The 19,674-nt window shown below is 50.9% G+C and overlaps 1 protein-coding gene across 1 annotated transcript in view; it reads left to right on the top strand.

Annotated features, from left to right (window-relative positions):
* Positions 1-17,816, top strand: part of Fam207a (family with sequence similarity 207 member A) — a 30,009-nt gene extending 12,193 nt beyond the window's left edge. The window contains exons 3-6 of the mRNA XM_021205499.2: positions 1,189-1,257; positions 7,295-7,445; positions 14,181-14,246; positions 15,771-17,816. Of these exons, the coding sequence (XP_021061158.1) occupies positions 1,189-1,257; positions 7,295-7,445; positions 14,181-14,246; positions 15,771-15,894 (410 nt within the window). The 3' untranslated portion in view covers positions 15,895-17,816. The remainder of the gene's footprint in view (positions 1-1,188; positions 1,258-7,294; positions 7,446-14,180; positions 14,247-15,770) is intronic.
* The last annotated feature ends 1,858 nt before the right edge of the window (positions 17,817-19,674 follow it).

Below are 19,674 nucleotides of genomic sequence, written 5' to 3'. Positions count from 1 at the left end.
CAGGTTACAGTCCATCAGCTCAGGGACATAGAGGCCACAGGTTACAGTCCATCAGCTCAGGGACATAGAGGCCACAGGTTACAGTCCATCAGCTCGGGGACATAGAGGCCACAGGTTACAGTCCATCAGCTCGGGGACATAGAGGCCACAGGTTACAGTCCATCAGCTCAGGGACATAGAGGCCACAGGTTACAGTCCATCAGTTCAGGGACATAGAGGCCACAGGTTACAGTCCATCAGTTCAGGGACATAGAGGCCACAGGTTACAGTCCATCAGCTCAGGGACATAGAGGCCACAGGGACTTGAAGCAGCTGGTCAGATCATCTCCACCGTTGGAGCAGAGAGCGATGGAGCAACATCAGCATCCCAGTGCTGAGCTTGCCCCCTGCATCCCTCCCGTCCCGAGCTTAGCCCTGCGACAGTGCTGCCCATATTCAGGGTGGGTCTTCTGACCTCAACCCAATTAAGAATGTCCCTTATCGGACAACATACCCTTTATGCCAAGTCAGCAATGAGAACTCTCCATTGAACCCTGTCTCCAAGGATAGTCATATTACTTTTCCTTTTGAACTCACTGTGTAGCCCAGGCTGGCCTCTAACTTAAGGCCGTTCTCCTCCCTCAGCCTTCTGAGTGCTAGGATTATAAAAGGCATGAGCTTCCATGCCTGGCTGCCTGCCATTCCATTCTAAAGAGCCAAGAGTTAGCACTGCAGCACTGGATTTGGAACCCAGTTCAGCCATTACAGTAGGGATATGCCAATCAGAACACCATAGCGGGTTATTTGAGGCCAGGAGCACAAGGAAGAGAAGACAAAGCCAGGCAGGGGAAAAAGATTGGAGATGAGGGGCTGTAGGCTTGTGTTCCAGGGATGGGAGCTATCTGAGGACAGGAGTAGTCACGGGCACTTTGTTTTCATGCTTTGGTCCTAATGCTGGCACGGAAGGTATGTCATGCCCAGGACCTGGTGTTGGCGCTGTGCCATCACATTCCCCAAATACACTGGGGTCCAGCTGAGCTTGGAGGACCTGACAGTGTGTACCAGCACAGGGACCCACTGCTGCCTGAGCCTAAGGCTGTTCATCACCTGGGTACTCACAGGCTTGTCATTGACCTTAGCCTCTGCAGGGATGGGGAGACCCTGGGCTGCACAGACACTGACCTCATTACTCCTGTGCTCTCTCCTCAGGTGCAGAGCCAAAGGCCATTTTGCCTAAGAAGGAAAAGCTGAAGCTTCGCCGTGAGCGATGGTTACAGAGTAAGTCCTCATCCTCACCTAGTGAGTTAGCCGCATCTGCCTCTTCTCATTCCGATGCCTGTGCCACCTGGATGGACTTGTACCCCGTGGAGATTGCTCGTGTGCTTGTCCTCTCTGAGCCTGATGGGATCCTGGAGGAGCTCACTCGGAAGCTTAGAAGCAGCATCATTGGCTGCTTGAGGGAGTCGGTGGCAGCGGGGCAGCATGAGGCCATCTGTCCCTAGAGTTGGCGTAGACCGTCTGTGAGCCTCCTGAACCCCCTTCCTTCCTCCTCCATACAGAACCATCCTGAAAGTTGTTCTCTGTCCCTTGGGGTAAAAGTGCTCTGTCGGGGCTTCATGATGAAAGCTTTAACTGCAGGGATAACATGTACATTTGTGGAGGCCGAGCCTCGTGCGTAGGTGAGGCCTGGCTGCTGTTCTTCCCAGGTCTGTGTGAGCCTGGCTACTGTCATTTGATGATAGAGTCCATATGGTCCAGGCCAGCCTAGCTCTGTGGGAGCCAAGCCTGACTGACCTTGAGCTCCTGATCTTTGGGCCTCTGTCCTGCAGCTGTGGGATGGCAGGAGCAAGGCAGCTCGCCCACCCACCCTGCGTGGCTGAGGTTGAGTTTGGTCTCGGTCTCCAGCCGAGCAGATGGAGCAGCTCTCCCTCGCTCCCTTCCTGGAGTAGGCAGTCATTTTCCACAAAGCTGATTATGTGTGACGTTTCCCAAGCATTTTCTGTGTTTACTTGAAAATCATGAAGATTGCTTTGTAATTTTTCTCTTAGCCATTATCTTTCTTTCTAGTGTGTTTCTGCCAACTCTGGGAGTTAATTCGGAACAGTTTCATCTTTATGTTCTTACATGTTTAAATATGGTTTACCTTTTTTTTCTTGAAAATAAGGTAGTTTTTCTTGAAAACTTTGGGGTGTTTTGGAAGCAGTATTTCTAGAAATTGGTCAATTTCCTCAACCAATTACTAGTTTTATATTTTGTTGTATTTTGGATTTTTTTTTTTTTTTAAAGAAGTTGGCTGGCTGCTCTGGTCACTTCTCCACAATTCCCAACAAAAGGAATTGTGCTCTCTGTGCTGAGGCCTTGGCGCGGGCCTGGCCGCAACTAAGGTCTGCTTCTCTGGTGTGGAAGTTTTTGTTCCTTGTGGATGATGTGAGTTGTTTTTTATGTCTCATGGTTTCTTCTAAAATAGTTTGATTTCATCAGCTCTCAGACTTATCAACAAAAGGCTGTGTGTTGCCTCTTCCCTGCCTCTGTCCCCCACCCCCACCCTCCTCTGGTACTGGCGATTGAACCTAGGGTCTTTCTGCATGCTAGACAATCGCTCTACCACTGAGTTACATCTCCAGCCCTGCCTTCTCATTTATATCCTTTTTTTGTGTGTGTATGAGTGGCCCACATGCCTGCAGAGGTCAAAGGAAGTCATAAGATCTCCTGGAACTGGAGCTATAACCGGCTGTGAGCAACCGTGTGGGTGCTGAGAACTGACCCCTAGTCCTTGGGAAGGACTGTTATCTGCTGAGCGTGTGGTCATTTCTGTGTTCCACCATTTCTGATTAGATTTGTTAAGAAGCTTCATTGATTTGGTACACAAACCCTGGATGCTAATCACTAGTCCTGCCTGCTTCTCTTCTGCATTATTAACTTCCACCGATCGCCCCCTTCCCCGCCCTGGCTTTCTTTTAGATTTGGTTAAGTAGCTAGCTAGACTGTGTCCGTGTTGGCCTCTGAGTACAATGTGTAGCTGAGTAGCTGTGTCTGAGCTAAGCTTACTCCTCTGTCACAGCCATTCCTTGGTTCATTCCTGCCCACCCATCAGCGCTTTCTTAGTGCATTTTGAGGCAAGTTGCAGGCACTCACATACCTGCTGGCAGATAGGCTGGCTAGCGCTGGGCTTGTCTGTGAGCCCCTCTGTTCTCTTGTGAAGAGGATGTTTACCTGGCCTCGGCAGTGACTTCTGACAGCTGCATGTGCCACCTGCCTGCCCATGGCGGAGGTGCCATGTCTGGTGGGCCTGTGATTGCATTGGTACTTTGTCTCCTGAGAGTGCCTCCCTGCCAGGCTGCCCTGCATGCAGCAGCAGCCAGTCCCATGGCCGAGATGCACCACAATGTTTGTTCATGGTCATCCTTGCTGCCCTGTCTCCTGTTGATGGATGTCTGCCCTTCCATCTTGTCTGTGGTCAGTAAGGCTGACCAGCATTTGCTCTAGTGTCTCTGCAGACATGTTTTTTATTCCTCTTACATAAATACTTAGGAATGGAATGTTGGGTCATAGGGCAGGTGTATGTTTAGTTTTGTAAGCACTGCCAGACATTCTTCTGAAGCTGGGGTTCACATGTCCCCCTTGTGCATCAGGAGAGTTGTGGTGGCCCCACAGCCATGCGTATGGAGATGGTGAGTCCTCTGTCGTGTATCTGGTGACCTGGGCTGCTGTCTCATGAGCTGCTGGTCTGTGATCTGTGAAAGAGTGTGTGCATCCCGTCTTCAGTGGGGGTCATTTTTCTTCAGTTGCTCTGCATTTTTATTACTGAGCTTGGGGACTCTCTGTGTGTGCTGGGGACCTGCTGGCCCTGGTCAGCTGTGTGTGCTGTATTCCTTGCAGACTGTCTTTATTTATTTTTTTTTTAAAAATTTATTTATTTATTATATGTAAGTACACCCTAGCTGTCTTCAGACACTCCAGAAGAGGGCATCAGATCTCATTACGGATGGTTGTGAGCCACCAATTGGTTGCTGGGATTTGAACTCAGGACCTTCGGAAGAGCAGTCAGTGCTCTTACCTGCTGAACCATCTCTCCAGCCCCAGACTGTCTTGCCTATTCATTTTCTTAACTTTTTTTTTTTTTAAGCTACAGGAGTTTAATTATTAAAAATCTTACCTGTATTTCCCCCACATGATTCCAGTGTGTTTGTTTTAAGATGGTGCTTAGGTTGATCTCTGAGTCTGAGGCAGCCTGTTCTACAGTGAGTTCCAAGACAGCCAGAGCTAGAATAGACTCTGTGTCAGACAGACAGACACAGACAGAGCACACAGAATCCCAAGTCATGAAGATGTTTTCTGTTTCCTTCTAAAAGTGTCACAGCCTGGCTTGTCCTTAGGCTGTGGTCCATCCTGAGCTGGCGCCTGTCTGCTGCGAGTTCGAGGGTGGTCCTGACACAGTCTGGTGCAGATAGTTTCCATCTTTGGATCGTCCTTTTGAAAGCCACATGGCTTCCCTCCATCCATGCCTGTGCTGTGGCCCATGACTCTGGTGTCAGCAAGGGACAGGCACAGAAGGCCTCCTCTGCTCCTTCATTCTAGCTTGCTCTGGGCATTCTTGGTTCTCAGCACGTCATCTGATTTCACTGATGTCATTCTCCTTAAAGACGACAACAGAAGCTGAGAGGGTGAGAGGGATTAAGATTGTGGCTACAGCGAGTCTGTAGCCCAGCTTCACGAGGGTGGGCTGCTGATGCTGAGTCAAGGGACTCTCATCATTGGTCATGTTTCTAAAATTACTGTTATTAATATTCTCTCTCTCTCTCTCTCTCTCTCTCTCTCTCTCTCTCTCTGTGTGTGTGTGTGTGTGTGTGTGTTTGTGTGTGTTGGTATTTTGTGTTTTGGACAAATTTGCTTCTAAAAGTTTTAAAAAGTACCAGTGATTGTCATTTTCTTATTTTTTTAGTAACAGCGTATGTCTTGTGATCTGGCCCAGGACATGTCTCAAGTCTGATGGCCATACTGGACTCTCTAGTACCATCAGCAGTGTGTCTCTTCTGTGGCTGTGGAGCCTGTTGATTGTTTGCCACACTCTCCCTGCTGTCACTGTAAGGAACTGTCCCAAGCTATACCTTTCCTTGCCCCCTCTCCATCTTGCTCCACTTTGCCTCCCCAGTGTCAGATTCCTCGGAAAGTGCTCCCCCTCCCTGGAGCGAAATGCTCTGAGCATGAAGGCCCTTGAAAGTTTGTGTGGACCAGGTGTCCTCCAGAACTGCGCTCTACAGCACCTATAGCTGTATAGCACCTATAGCTCAGCCCCCATAAAGTGCTTGATGGTCCCGATGGATGGAGGCAACTCAGAAGTTGCAGTTCATGGCTGCGGTTTTCTTTTCCTGGATTCCAGTGGTGTCCTGTGGCTTTACTGTTTTGACTTTTTGTGGTTCTCTACTTTAAATAAGTGTCTAACTCAAGTAGTTCATCCTCGGGTGCAGGGGGCAAGGGGCAGCCACAAGTGTGGCCTCCTCTCGTCTGTCTGGTACTCTGCCCCAGGCTCCCTCTGCTGTTTGAGGGTTAATAGGCTTGCTTTCTTGCTCGTTTTAAACAGTTAAGTAGTTAAATAGTGTCTCGTTCACGTTGGGATTTGTATGGTTTTGAGGCAAGGTCTTCAGGATCCTGGACTGTGCGTGACCTTGAATTGTTATACTCCTGTCCCTAATATTTGAGGGTTTTTGTTTTCATCTGGTTTGTTTGCTTAAGAAAGGATTTAGATTTCCCAGCTTGGTTAAAAGTCGTGTTGCATTGTGGGTTAGGGATTGGGGCTGGGCACACCTCTTGACCCTGCTGGCTTCTGCTTGCTGTCTTTGCCTCCCTGGTAGCTGCCAGACGGGGGTGCCAGGATGTGGTCAGTGCTATCTTGTTGAGCTCAGTAGAAATGAGCTATTTATTATCTTGGATCTGTTTATGGTTTCAGTGTAACTTTATCACGGCTAGATAGTGAGTTTTACCACATCTCTTCTGGCACATCTAGTGACCAAGTTTTTCCCCTTTTTGCCAGTGTCATGGTGGGTTACAACAACTTCCAGATCCCAAACTATCCTTGCACACCCTGGATCACCCTGTTTGGGCATCTTTGATTTGGATTTGCTTGTGTGTGTTTGGGCTGCATGTCTCCCTCAGCCTCGCTGTCCATTCTCTGGGTCTGTCAGCCTGTATGTGAGGGAGTGGCCCCTTAGCTCTTATTTCTGACAGGGAAGTTCGCCCCTCTCCCCTCTGCGGCTGGTTTTGATGAGGCGCTAAGTGAATTGTTTGCTCTGTTCCACCTAGACTGAACCCCACCACCACCACCACCACCAAATTGTCACCTAATAAATCCACAGTCTGCTAGGTTGCACTGGGCAGAGGCTTTGGAGGGCTGACCCTGCCTCAGCGTGAAGTGATGGGCCCTGACATGTTGGCTCTGCCTGGGGTGGTCAGGGTGGCCTCTCTGACCTGTCCTGTGAGGCATCTTCCCAGATATAGAGGGTGGCAGAGTTGGCTGTGTCTTGCTGAGGGGGAAGCTGCTGGTTGCCTCACCCCCTCTGCTAGGGTCACCCCATGTTTGAAGTATCTGAATAAAGGTCCTTCTGTGGCTGTGTACCAGAGAGTGGGGTTTTATCCCCGAACTGCATACACCCCACAGCCACATTCAGGCAAACAGCAAGGTTAAGTACTTGTTACATTAGCAATTTGGAATTGACTCCACCCTTTGAAGAACATTAAATCCCAGGACTGTGCCCCACAGTGAACTTTCTCTTACATTCATGCTGTGCATGCGACCTGGCCACCCACCCTGCTCCTTGCCGTCCCCAATGGCTGACAGTTCTACCCTATGGGACCACTCTCCCTCTCTCGATCTCTCAGGGAGGTGCTGCACGGTTCTAGATTGCCCTGGATAAAGGACACCATGACTTCTCATAAGTTACCAGTGAAGCCCAGGACCTGCATCTACCCACTGTCCCTATGCCAGCCCCGCTGTGTCTGTGTGCCCAGGCCCTGCACTGCACCCCTTATAGAGGAGTCAAGCCTCTATTCTGCAGCTCCAAGCTCATAGTCAGCCCTGTAATTAAAGTGTGCCTCTGTGATTAAGGAGAAAAAAATAACTCAGAGCTGGCCCGCCCCCCCCCCCAACTCTTTAGGGGCACAAAGCAGGTGACAGCAGTGTGACAAAGAACACTTGTGCTCTGTGGGAGCGAGCAGGCCTCAGGGTACATACAGCTTAGTGGGTGCCTTGGCATTGGTGGCCCCTAAGGGGACTGGGGACTGGGGTTGAATTGCCATATACTCTCATCTCTCCCCTCAGAAATTGAAGCCATAAAGCTGGCAGAACAGAAGCTCAGGGAGGAACGAAAGCGCAAGGCCATGGTGGTAGTAGGCGACCTGCACCCCCTGAGGGATGCCCTACCTGAGCTGCAGGAATTAGAGGCTGGCCGCCAGCGGCAGCAAGCCAGACGGTGAGTGTTGGGATCGGTCATCTCTTACAGAGCTGCCTGGATCGCCAGAGCCCTGGATGCAGAGGAGGAGAGGGTTGATAGTCGTCTCTGAAGACTCCCATCCCTGAAGGCGAGGGATGCTCAAGCCACACATGGCTCAGAGAGCCTCTCCCTTGCCCTGAGCCCTTGAATGTAGCGTTGTGGAAGCAGCCCTGGGCCTACCCCTGGTGGAAGCCTACCTAGCCCACCAGTGTGCTCCCTCATGCCTTCTTCCCTCTGGCTGGCCTCAGTTTTCGTACTACGCACTCAGTCAGCACAAGGCCTTGTGGCCTTTGCTGCGAATCCACCTGGCCTTCCTGCTGCCCTTGCAGACAGCTCTGACATCCCTTTTTCAGGGAACCTTCACCGGACATCTGCCTGGGTTCCTCCCTCCCCTGATCCCTATTGATGGTGAGCCTCTGTTTGTGGGCACACTGCATGGAGGGAGACCTCAGGGAGAAGGCTGGAGCACACAGCCCTAAACTCCCTATCCTTGTTCAGTGAAAGGATGAGGCATGAGTGCAGGCCCGGGGCTCAGCAGTGCAGAGCTGCCCTGGGGGGCAGCTGGAGGGATGGGCTTCAGGACTCGGCCCTCAAAACTCTCTGCTTTGTCATTTCTGTTTCCTGGGGTTTTGGTTTTGGTTTTTGGAGGGTGGTGGTGGTGGTGAGGGTTGACAAGGTCTCACTCTCCACACTGGTGTGTAATTGTGTACCTCAGACTAACCTTGAACTTAGTACAGCCAGTCCTCCTGCCTCAGCCTCCCGAGTGTTGGGATTGCAGGTGTGAACAGGAGGCTTCTTATTTTGCCTTTTTTTTTTTTTTTTTTTTAAAATCTTTCTCCCAGTGAATTCATCTGAGGATAAAGCAAAGGCTCCGTGCACTTGTCTGTGAGCCAGAACCCTTGTCATGGGGCAGGTGGGTGCCTTGCTATAGAACCAGATGGCCAAGGACTGAGTTCCCAAGATGGGGTACCCATTCCGCTAAGGCAGACACGGCCCCAACACAGGGTCAACACTCACCAGCTGAGCAGAGCCAGCGATGCAGATTCCATTCCTGTTCTTAAGCAAAAAATGTGACCCTGGTCAAGGATCCCAAGGATCCCTTCCTTCTTACAGCTTCTCTTCTGAGACATATGCTTGGGGCTCCCAGACCCTAGAGAGCCACACAAGCAGCCTGCTCTACCAGCCCAGAGAGGAGTGTGCTAGAGCTGTGAGCCTCCCAGGATTGCTTCGGCTGTGACAGGAGAAAGCTCCCATCTTGCCCCAGCCCTGGCTACTTCCTCACACGTACCGGGTGCTTTGCCACCCTCTGCTTCAGAACAGCTTTAGAAGCTAAGCATGGCGGCATGTGCCTGTAATCTCAGCCCTTGAGTAATTGAGGCAGGAAAACTGCTACAGATGAGAGGCTAGCCTGCAAGACAGCACAAGACCCTGACTCAGAATAAGAAGCAATGCCAATAGCAGTTTAGATTTACACAAGAGTGGCAAAGACAGTTAACATCTAAGTTAGCATCATGGTTTGTCGTTGCAGTGAGCCAGGATTGAGCCATGTGTAGTCTCACATCTAAAGCAGTGGCCAGGGAACTGAGGAGACATCTCAGGCTGAAGTTCCCGCTGTGCATGTCACCTCACCTGAGTTAGGATCTTCAGCACCCATGTAAAAAGCTGGGTGTGGTATCTGTAACCCAGTGCCTTGTGGGTGGAGGCAGCAACATTCCTGGCACTCATTGGCCGGCCAGCCTAGCCAAATTGATGAGCTCCAAGTAAAATAAGGTAGATGAATTGAGGAAGACTCTTGAGGTTGACCTCTGGCCTTCATATACACGTGTGCACACACGCACAGATAGATTATATATGTATGAACATACTTGTATAAACACACATCATAAAATGAAATAGTTAATTAACAGGAAGAAACGTAAAGTGTGGTTCTCCTGTTTCCTCAGGCTCCTTCTGGCTGTGAGCTTTTCAGACTGAGACAGGCATTTTGGGGGGTGAGTGGGGTGGGGTTTGTTTTGTTTTCTTTTCTTTTTGTCTTGTTTGAGATAGGCTGGGTCAATAACTGGGGAAGAGTCAAAACTCCTGTTCAACAGAACCCCCAGACTCTGCAGACCCTGCCTCTGAGGAGAGGGAGTTAGCTCCTTACCCTTGGCCTGGAGTGACCACTTCCTTCTCAGAGGCACAGAGTGGAAGAGGACAAAGTCTCTCACAGTGAGAATCCTGGGAAACACCTCTGCCAAGTGATCCAGTGACAAACCATCCTTCGTTTAGGTTCCCGTGGGCCCGTGAGCATCTACTTTATGCAATGAGCTATCATCCAGTGCTACTTTATTTATTGCTGAAATTGTTCCAGCAGTGGCCACTGTCATATCTTTTAGCAGCGTCCAGATGGCTCTGATCTGCCCGTCTGTGGAGTGGGTGTGTCTGAGTACTTCCTCACTTTCTGATCTCAGCAGATGCTAAAAGCTCACCTTGGGCATCTTCTGGCTGGTCCTGGTACCGGGCGTTTCTCCGTGGAGCCTGGCTCCTTGCCTTGGAGAATGACTCCAGGCAGCAGGATCTGAGGCTGGAGTGTTGGTCACTCCAGAGTCTTACTTCTAATAGAGCAGGTGCTCTGGTCCAAGTGCCAACGACTCCCATGCATGCGTGCTGGGAGTTAGAAGACACTCTGCCATCTGTGTGCATGCGTCAGGGACAGCTCACTCCACTCTGGTGATCCAGGATTCGGTGGTCTCAGAGAGAGCTGCTACATCATGGTCATGGTTTGTATGGGACAGGAAAGGGAAAGGGAAAAAGGGAGAGGGAACATGGCAGAACATGGAGAATCTCAGAGGCTGGAGACAGGATGGGAGGCTCACCCAGCACCGAGGGCTGCAGTGAGGATGGTCCCCATGCCAGGGACTGCCTTTAGATGTCTCTCCATACCTTCACCTTACCAGCCTCTCAGCCACCTAATGTTGTTCTGGCCCTTGGGGTTCAGGCTCCAGGTATCTCTTTACTGTGTTAAACTGGCCTTGTCCTGGACACAGCTTTTCAAAGTGGGAAGGAAGGTGCTATATCCAGATGGCTGCACAGGGTTCAGCTAGTTTCTGCCCATCCTTGTTCATGTCCTAAGCTTAGAGGGACATGATATGGGACAGTCCTGTGACCCTCTCTCATTACCCGGTCCGACGTAAGTCCATGGTGTGGCCTAACATTGCTGAGTGACAGCGTGGCCTGAGGGCATTCACAATACCCTCCAAGTACTCACTGGAGCTAGGCTGGGGGGTGCTCTACAGAATTCCTGACGTAGACTGAGGTAGACCATGTTGTCTGTCTCCATCTAACATACTTATGAGAGAGAAAATTCTCTACAAGTCGGGTGTGGTGACACACGCCTTTGATTCCAGCACTCAGAGGCAGAGACAGGCAGAACTATGATTTTGAAGCCAACATGGTATACAGAACAAGTTTTAGGACATCCAGGGCTATGCAGAGAACCCCTGTCTTCAAAACAAGGGCTGGAGAGATGGCTCAGTGGTTAAGAACATCGACTGCTCTTCCAAAGGTCCTGAGTTCAAATCCCAGCAACCACATGGTGGCTCACAGCCATCCATAATGAGATCTGATGCCCTCTTCTGGTGCATCTGAAGACAGCTACAGTGTACTTAGATACAATAATAAATAAATCTCTTTAAAAAACACAAAAACCAAAAAAAATTCTCCAGGACAGGGCTCGTGCTTTCCACTCATGGCCCCTTTGCACCTATGAAGGGGGTTTTTTGTTTTCTCAAGACAGGATGTCACTGTATGGCTCTGGTTAGCCTGGAACTCACTATGTAGACCAGGCTGGTCTCAAACTCACAGAGGTGTGGCTGCCTCTGCCTCTGCTCCCAAGGGCTGGGATTAAAGTCATGCCTGGCTGCTGATGGGGGTTTAGGTGACCCCAAGTACAGAGGTTTACAAGGTAGCTGAGCAAATCAAACACTGACAGAATAAATCATAAATACATTTACTTAAAAAAACAATCCTGTGGGATACACATAATTTTATTCTCATCAAAGATTAAAGCATATTTGCATACTGATGAAATGAGCATACTTGTTTAACATAATAGAATCAAATCTTGAGCTGAAGAGATGGCTCAGTGATTAAGAGCACTTGCCGCTTTTGCAGAGGTCTGTGGTTTGGTTCCCAGCAGAGTGGCTCACAACCACCTGTGACTCCAGCTCCAGCCATCAGATGCCCTCTTCTGGCCTGTGTGGGCACTGCACCCATGGCATTCACTCACAGACACACATGTGCACATAAGTAAAAATAAAAAACAAGTCTTAGTAAAATTGTAAATCCTGGCTGTGTTAATAAGGGTGTAGAGCTTCTTCACTATTTTTCAGTTACTCTGCATTTTTATATTACAATAGTAAGTGCTGAGAATGGCGCCTCACATGGTAAACAGTATAGAGGGCAAAATGTGTGGACAGGGCTGTTTCAGAAACTGCTGTAAACTAATTTCTAATTCTAAGCACAGTTTCTTTTTCTTTCTTTTTTCATTCATTCATTTATTCATTTTTACAAGCTGAAGCCAATGAGTTCAAACAGCAATTTTCAAAAAAAAAAAAAAAGATGTATTTATATGTAAGTATAATGTAGCTGTTTTCAGACAGGGCATCGATCTAATTACAAATGGTTGTGAGCCATCATGTGGTTGCTGGGATTTGAACTCAGAACCTTTGGAAGAATAGTCAGTGCTCTTAACCTTTGAGCCAACTCTCCAGCTCTCACTTTGCCCCCATTTGCTGCAGCTGACTTCACACACACACACACACCCCTCCAGAAGAGGGCATTGGATTTCGTTATGGATGGTTGTGAGCCACCATGTGATTGCTGGGATTTGAACTCAGGACCTTCGGAAGAGCAGTCAGCGCTCTTAACCGCTGAGCCATCTCTCCAGCCGCTCAAACAGCAATTTTTAAATCAAGGATTCTAAAACCCATAGTGCAAAGATACCTTGATCCTGGCGTGAAGGACGATAAGAACACATCACAAGCATTTGTCTCCACAGTGACACCATTGTGCTTCTCTGGGAGCCAGAAGCTTTGTGCGGGGGTGGGGGTGGGGGGTGGGGGGGGGACACTGCCATTCCTCCATGTAACTGTCTCGCCTCTGAGCTGAGGGGGTCAGGCGTGCTGTGCAATATCACATGCTGTGCAAAATCAGGTGCATGGTGCAGCTCAGGCGAGCTCTGCTGAAGACATCCTGAATGGTTTTGAGTTTGGTTCTGGATTTATTTTTGGCTGTTGTATGTTTGGAAATCTACCGTTTTAAATTTTTCAGTTATGAAACACCACTTCTAGGAAGTCCCACCGTCTGCTGGTGGAAGAACTTCACAGAGTCAGGCTGTGTTCTTGCTTCCAGTGTCTGAGTTCAGGATCGCTCTGTGCCCATGCATAGAGTCCTATAAGACCTGGGCTGCTGCCACCATACTCAGCAGATCTGAACTGCATTTAGGGAGACTTTCCCCATCGTGCAGCCAGTGGGCCTGAGAAAGCTCACTCGCTAGGCCATCTGAGGCAGTGATCCTCTGCAGGAGGAGCAGGCTGGAGGCACTGGCTGCTACTACATAGGTGCTGCTTCTTGTACTGAGGCAAATTCTGGGCCCCTGGAAGGGTCAATCAAACAGGTCTGAGGTTGTAGTCCTGACAGCCTGGGGGGCAGGGAAGGGTTGCACACAACCCGACAGTCCTTCCCCAGGCGGGGACCTGAGGCGTGTGAGAAGTCACCAGAAAACGCTCATTCATATTGGAAAAGGAACATGAATAGATCTGGAGTCTAAATTAGGTGTTGGCCCAGGACACAGAGAGGCTTTTGGCCCTTCCTCTGGCTGCCTCCCGTTCTGGGCTTCTCTTTGAGCATGACATCTCTGAAATCATCTTGTCAGGTGATGGGCTCTGGGCTCTTCCTGTCTACGCAGGTCCCGTGCTGCTGGCTGGGGCTGCCTCTCCCTTTCAGATATTGGTCCAGGCTCCCTGGGATGTTGTGGGAATGTTCTTGCCATGACCTGCAGCCATCAGAATTGACCTTAGGAGATGCTGCCTGGCCCTGAGCCCCAGGCCCTCAGACTACCCCACCTCACCCCCCAGTCTCTAGTGTAGTGGCTTGGAAGGCCTGAAAAATCTGTCATGACCCTCCCCTCTGGTGGTCAGTGGGTACCACACTCTTTCCCTAGAAGGTCCCTCGGTGCTCGTTGGCATCTGGAGGCAGCATGGGTTGGTGCCTGGCTCCTAGGGTCGCCCTGGGATGTCAGATACCATATACTGCTAGTTGTGTAGCTCTTCTCGTCAGAAGTGAGAGGGCAGATGTCAGGAAGTGCTATGTGGTTTTAGAAGTACATTCTGCCCTGGCAGTGGAGTTGAGGGTCTAGGGCAGGCTGCCGCCTAGAGGGCTTGTTCTCCACTCAGGTTGGGCAGGTGGCAGACTCAGGGTACAAAAGTGATGTGTTTTCCTGAGGTGATAGACCTTCCTATATCACACAGGAACCTTAGGGAATGAGACAGGATCCTGGATACTGTGGTTATTAACTCTAGATCTGGTAGCCAGGCGACACAGCTCATCTTCAGTCTCCACAGCCAGTGTACAGTGTGGACTCTTGAACTCCTGATGCTGTAGACCCTAGGGGCCACAGAGATAAAGTCTCTGGTGAAACGTATCAGACTCACTTGGACTCTGTATCCACAACAGGGTGACCAGCAAGCCCCGGCCAGTAGAGTTCAGCCGAATGAGCACAGCACAGAGGCAGCAGCTTCTGTGAGTATAGCCCTGCCCCGCAGGGCCTTCTTCCTGATATCCTCATCTGCACTCCCACCCCCACCTCCTGTCCCCTCCCACCTACCTCCCACCCTCCCCTCTCTCCTAGCTTGGCTTCTGACTACAGGTGGGAGACATTTTGGGGACCAAAAACTTTGCTGTCCTGTAGTTAGGCCTTGGACACCTATCTGAAGTTCCTCCGTGGAGAGGTGATGCTATCTCCCCAGTCTCCAGGGTGGTGGCTGGGATGTGTGATTACCATGGGCTAGACACACAGCCGTGCCCCTCATCCATCAGCGGTGTTGTCCTGTTGGCTGCCTGACACTCTCTCAGATGTGAGCCTGGGCATGAGATTCTTGCCTCTGCTTGAGCCTCTGTCGACTGAGCTCCAGTGCTGTGCTATCTACAGGGGAGCCCAAGGCAGCCTGGATTCCACCCACTCAGGGTGCTTATTTTGTTTGTGTGCAACCTCTGTTAATGTTGAGTGTTCTATGTCAATAATGTATAGATTCAGTAAGGTCTTTTTAATGATTACTTTTGATTTTGGAAATCAGTATAGAATTTTACAGCCTAAACTGTCTTCCCAGTACTGGGAATTATACATTCTGGTTTCTTCTGCTGAGATATAGCCTGTCTCCTGTTTGTTTGGTATTAGGTTTTTGTTTTTGTTTTTTTGAGACAGGGTTTCTTTGTGTAGCCATGACTGTCCTAGAACTTGCTCTATAGACCAGGCTGGCCTCAAGCTCACAGAGATCCACTTGCCTCTGCCTCCCAAGTGCTGGGACTAAAGGTATGCATTACCATTGGCTCTTGTTTTTGCTTTTTTGAGATAGGCTCTTACTAAATCTAGCCTTGTAGTTCTTACTCAGTTTAGTCTTGACCTCTCTCTGAGTCAGGCAACGGGTAGAGAAAAAGAGAGAAGGAGCCGGGTATGGGTTTTTTTAAACCTCAAACCCACCCCAGTGACATACCTAATCCAACAAGGCCACACCTCCTAATCCTTCCCAAAGAGTTCCATTAACTGAGGACCAAAAATTCAAATATAGGAGCCAATGAGACATTTGCCTTCTCTGCTGACTCTCATTGTGTCTTCAGGCTCTACAGAAGTTAGTCATGCTGAATTAGAGAAAGGGTAAGAGGACCTGACAGCCTAGGCTCTTGCGTATATGAGAGGCCCCCAAGCTGCCTGTGTCCGTAGCTGCCCCATTGCTCATAGCTCTCCAGTGCACATCTATTTTGGGCTCATTTGGAAGGAAGGTACCTCTTACATAAAGCAACTGCCACTGTTCCCTGATCGTCAGCTTGTGCCTTGGCAGCAGCCCCTAGCAGATCCCTCTTAGACCTACTGGTGGGGTGACCCCATGGGTGGTTGGTCTGTGCTCAGCAGCCTGTGTGCCCTGGTACTGCACCTTATGAGTACTCTGGGCCTCTGCTGCCTGCTCCAGTTTTAGGTGTCTGGGGCTGTCGTGTGGATCCTAGGGTTCCTGTTCTCCACATGCTGACCTCTGCTTTCCTTACTTTCAGTGAGGAAGAAAGGACCCGGTTTCAGAAGCTGCTGGCCAGCCCAGCCTACAGAGCCAGTCCCCTGCTGGCCATCGGGCAGCAGCTGGCACACCAGATGCAGCTGGAAGGTGGCGAACAGCTCTGACCAAGGACAGTGTGTGCCATGAGATCCAGAGGACTCACATGTGGCCAGAGGTGCCAGCAGCTCTCAAATCCCGTCCTGTACCTTCATGGTCACCTAGCCAGCCATGAGACTTAGGGAAGGCGAGCTAGAGCTGCTGGTGAGGACAAATAAAATGACTGAGGGGCTGTGGCTTCCATGGCCTGAGGCCCATCTGTGGCTTTACTTCCCACTTCGAGACAGCCACTCCTGCTGACCCTGGAATAAGCCCAAGGTCCCCAGCTAGGGGCCAGAGTTGGTTGCTGCTCTTGTGGGAATCTGCAAGGTCTGCACCAGTGTGAAACTAGAGGCCTGTCAAGTCGCTCTGTCCCTAAGGCCTCAGCACTCCTTCCCAGCTGTTTGGGAAGGTCCCAGCAGGGCCCTCTGCCAGCCACCTTGCTTCTCACACTGTTTGCCTTTGGCCAAGCCACAGCTTCTTATGGCTCTGACCTCTCTCAGCCCAGGTCTCTCACTGCCATTCCCTGCCTTGCTGTGACCAGAGAAGCAGATGGTCCCACCTGGAGGCAGAACAGCCTGGCCTAGGAGCCTCTTGGCTTGGTGGCAAGATAGACCTGTGTTAGATACTGGTGAGTTCTCAGAGCAGCACCCACAGGCCCCACAGCTCATATGGACCCATGCTCCACCTTACATCTGGGCGTGCCTGTGGCGCTGCTTACCCCCCCACCCACCCCCCCCACACACAGTGCTCCAAAGCCCTTTACAAGGGGGCCCACATGCTCATGGCTCCTTGGCCCTGTGAGTGGGGAGCAGGCAGAACAGGTGAGCCCCCTAGGCCTGGTATGGACGCCTAAGGTACTTGGTGAATGCAAGTGGGTAAGACTGAATAGGCCTAAACTGGGTGAGACAGAGGCAGGCAGATCTCCAAGTTCAAGGTCAGCCTGGTCTAGAGATGGAGTTCTAGGACAGCCAGACCTACACAGAGAAACCTTGTCTATAATTAATTAATTAAAAATAATAACAGTGAACCAGCCTGGACACAGACTCAAGTTCTGTTCGTCAGGCCATTTCAGCCGTCTGCTGAGACACGGCAGCTACCTTGTTGGGGGGGAGGGGGGAATAGGCTCTCATTAAGAGAAGCCATGCGTGCCTAAACCCACCTGTGGTGTAAGCGCTGTCCAGTGTACCTGGCACAGCTTAGGAAGTTTCCACCTTCCTTGTTTTGGGTGTATTAAGATTTCTATGATGTGGCTTCAGGCAGCTCTGGTCTGGCCATGGCGAGCACCTTTTCAGTATGCCCCTGCTGGAGAACGTAGGCTTACCCTTCAGGCTCCTACTTGGGAGAGCATTCCAGAGGCCAGCTTCATGTGCAGGTCAGTTACAGCAGGTCAGGGGGGCACACCCACCCAAGGACACTAACGTGCAGTGAGCAGAGAGGAGCCAAGCTGACATCACTGGGACTACCTCAGAATCTGCAGAAAGTGGTCTGAGATGAGTTTTATGTCTAAGCCTGGGCAGAGCTGCGTGCAGCTGCCCAGAGGCTGAACACTGGGCAGGCAGGGCTCGCCCCTTCTCACCTGAGACAAAGCGTGTGTTCTCGTGTGGACGGACACAGGAGACGGATCCCAAGAAAGCGGCCCTCTGCGTGGATGGTGGGAGTTTGCTGGATTTGTGTATTTCCTGATCTTTATAGAATAAACATGAGTCACATGGTAACACGGTTCCTGTGAAAACACAGCCCCCTGGCTTTCCAGACTTGAAGGTTAAATAGCAAATGAAATGACCGTGTGGCAGGCACAGCAGTACCTGGTTCCTCCTTCACGAGGTGGAGCCTAGCCTCTCTGAACACACCCTCTCAGGACACGCCCCGCTCTGCACTGGGCTGCCACCAAGGAAGCGTGGGGGCAGGCAGACTTTAGGGACGGGGACAGCAGGAGGCAGCCCTGCCATGTCCCTGAGGCTAAGCATTTGCTGAGCTGGGGGGAAGGGCAGCTGTGGGGACCCCACTGTAGCTGGAGCTTGCCTGTCCCAGGAGACAGTGGCTCTGTCGGGAGGAAGGGACCAGTGAGGTTATGTCTTTGGGAGCGTGTCCTTGTACGGGACATTGGAATCCTCTGATTTTCAGTTGCATGGACTGAGTATTGCTCTGTGGTATGATATCATCACCATGGGGCCACGCCAGCAGGGACAGACCTTTCCCCAGGTATTTCAACAAAGCATGCTCAGGACAGGAAGAACAGTTGGTGGTCCCAGAGCATGGGGACTCCCAGCTAAGTGGTTGTCCCCATTGAGCCCAGACCTGAGCATGGAGTTTCTTCTGTCCTAAGCAGGACTGGGCCTGCCAGCCCCATTCTTAACTGGGGTGTGTGATAGTTGGGAGGGAGGCCATCATGAGCCCTGGGGATTGGGACTCTGAGGGATCTCTCAGCTGCCAGTCATGTGACCTCAGTACACACACATCTCCACTCTGGTGTTCCTAGCTAAAACACAACCCCCTGAGCCTGTGCAGACCACACAGCTTACCCTTGCTCGCTGGGATAAATTAAAGCTGGCCTTTGATAAGGATGAAAATGCCGTATATCAATGCATGGAGCACTCCACCCGGGTTTCCTCTACTCCAGCAGGCTTAGACACTTGGAGGAATAGGAGTCTCCCAGGTCTTGGTACTGCTCTGAGAGTTTAGAACCACGTTGCAGTGACCAAACAGTGGGGTGGTGGGAGCCTCTTTCCAACCAGGTAGCATAATGAATCGGTCTGGAAACTGACTGGATGCTCCCAGCCCTGCTCCACACCGCTCTTTGCTCTGGTCCCAGGATTTGGGGGTGTGGAAGGGAGGGGAAAATGTGTGTGCTTGCTTGCATGTGCTCAGAACAGTCACGCTAGACTTAGGGCTCTCTGACCTGAACATATTTCTTGTTGTTGAGACAGGGTCTTACTATGTAGCCCAGGTTGGCCTCAAACTTGTGGCAAACCTGCCTCAGCTTATCAACTCTTGGGATTGCATATTCTGTATACTCAACTACATCTGCAATGACTCCACTTCCAAGTTTGCCCAAAATCTTGACCCTTCTGAGAGTGTGAAGTTTTTCAGAATGGGAAATTGGTCTTAGCATCTCGGCACTTGAGTTTTTAGCAGTTCTCTCTCTGAGGTGGGCAGTCCGTAGAACCGTACTGGGTTGAGAGGAGAGGTCTTGGGTGAGATGACAGTGATGCTGGAGAGCCAGGGGCCTGGGGGAAAGACAGCAGTCAGGGTACAGCTGCATGCTGTACACACAGCTGTGCAGTGTGCCCTTTGTTCCATATTAGCTATTCATTTTCCCACGGTCTGTAAGCCATGTACCCTGTCATCGGATGAATGAATGAGGGAATAAATGAATGAATGATGAAATAAATGGATAGAGGGCGCTTCACCTTTCAGACTGCTCACAGGCCCCCTCTGCTCAGGGATTTCCCTTTCCATGCTGCCTGGGCCATGGGCACCCTACCTTTGGAGGGGACTGGGGGTTTTCCAGCAAGAGGGGGTGCTCATGAGCTGGGAAGGAGAGGAGCAGGCTATGGGCGCATGCTGCAGCTGACACTCCTCCGATTGCTGACTGTGGTAGGCTGTAGAGTAGCCACCCCACCCACCACAGGCTGGAATCATAAACTACCTGCGGCCCTCAGCAGACAACTGTACCCAAAAGGGCCATCAGGCCAAGCACTACAGCCCTGTAGAGAACGAGTCTCTCGGAGGCTTGACCTGGATGGTGGGTGCTGGGGTGTGTGAGACACAGGCACATGCACGGCTCCCAGGCTGTGCGGCAGCCC

Source organism: Mus pahari, chromosome 9, assembly GCF_900095145.1.
Source record: "Mus pahari chromosome 9, PAHARI_EIJ_v1.1, whole genome shotgun sequence".
In the NCBI taxonomy this organism is placed as follows: domain Eukaryota; kingdom Metazoa; phylum Chordata; class Mammalia; order Rodentia; family Muridae; genus Mus; species Mus pahari.
Note: the sequence above shows the minus strand (reverse complement) of the source record. Positions and strands in the feature narration are given on the sequence as shown.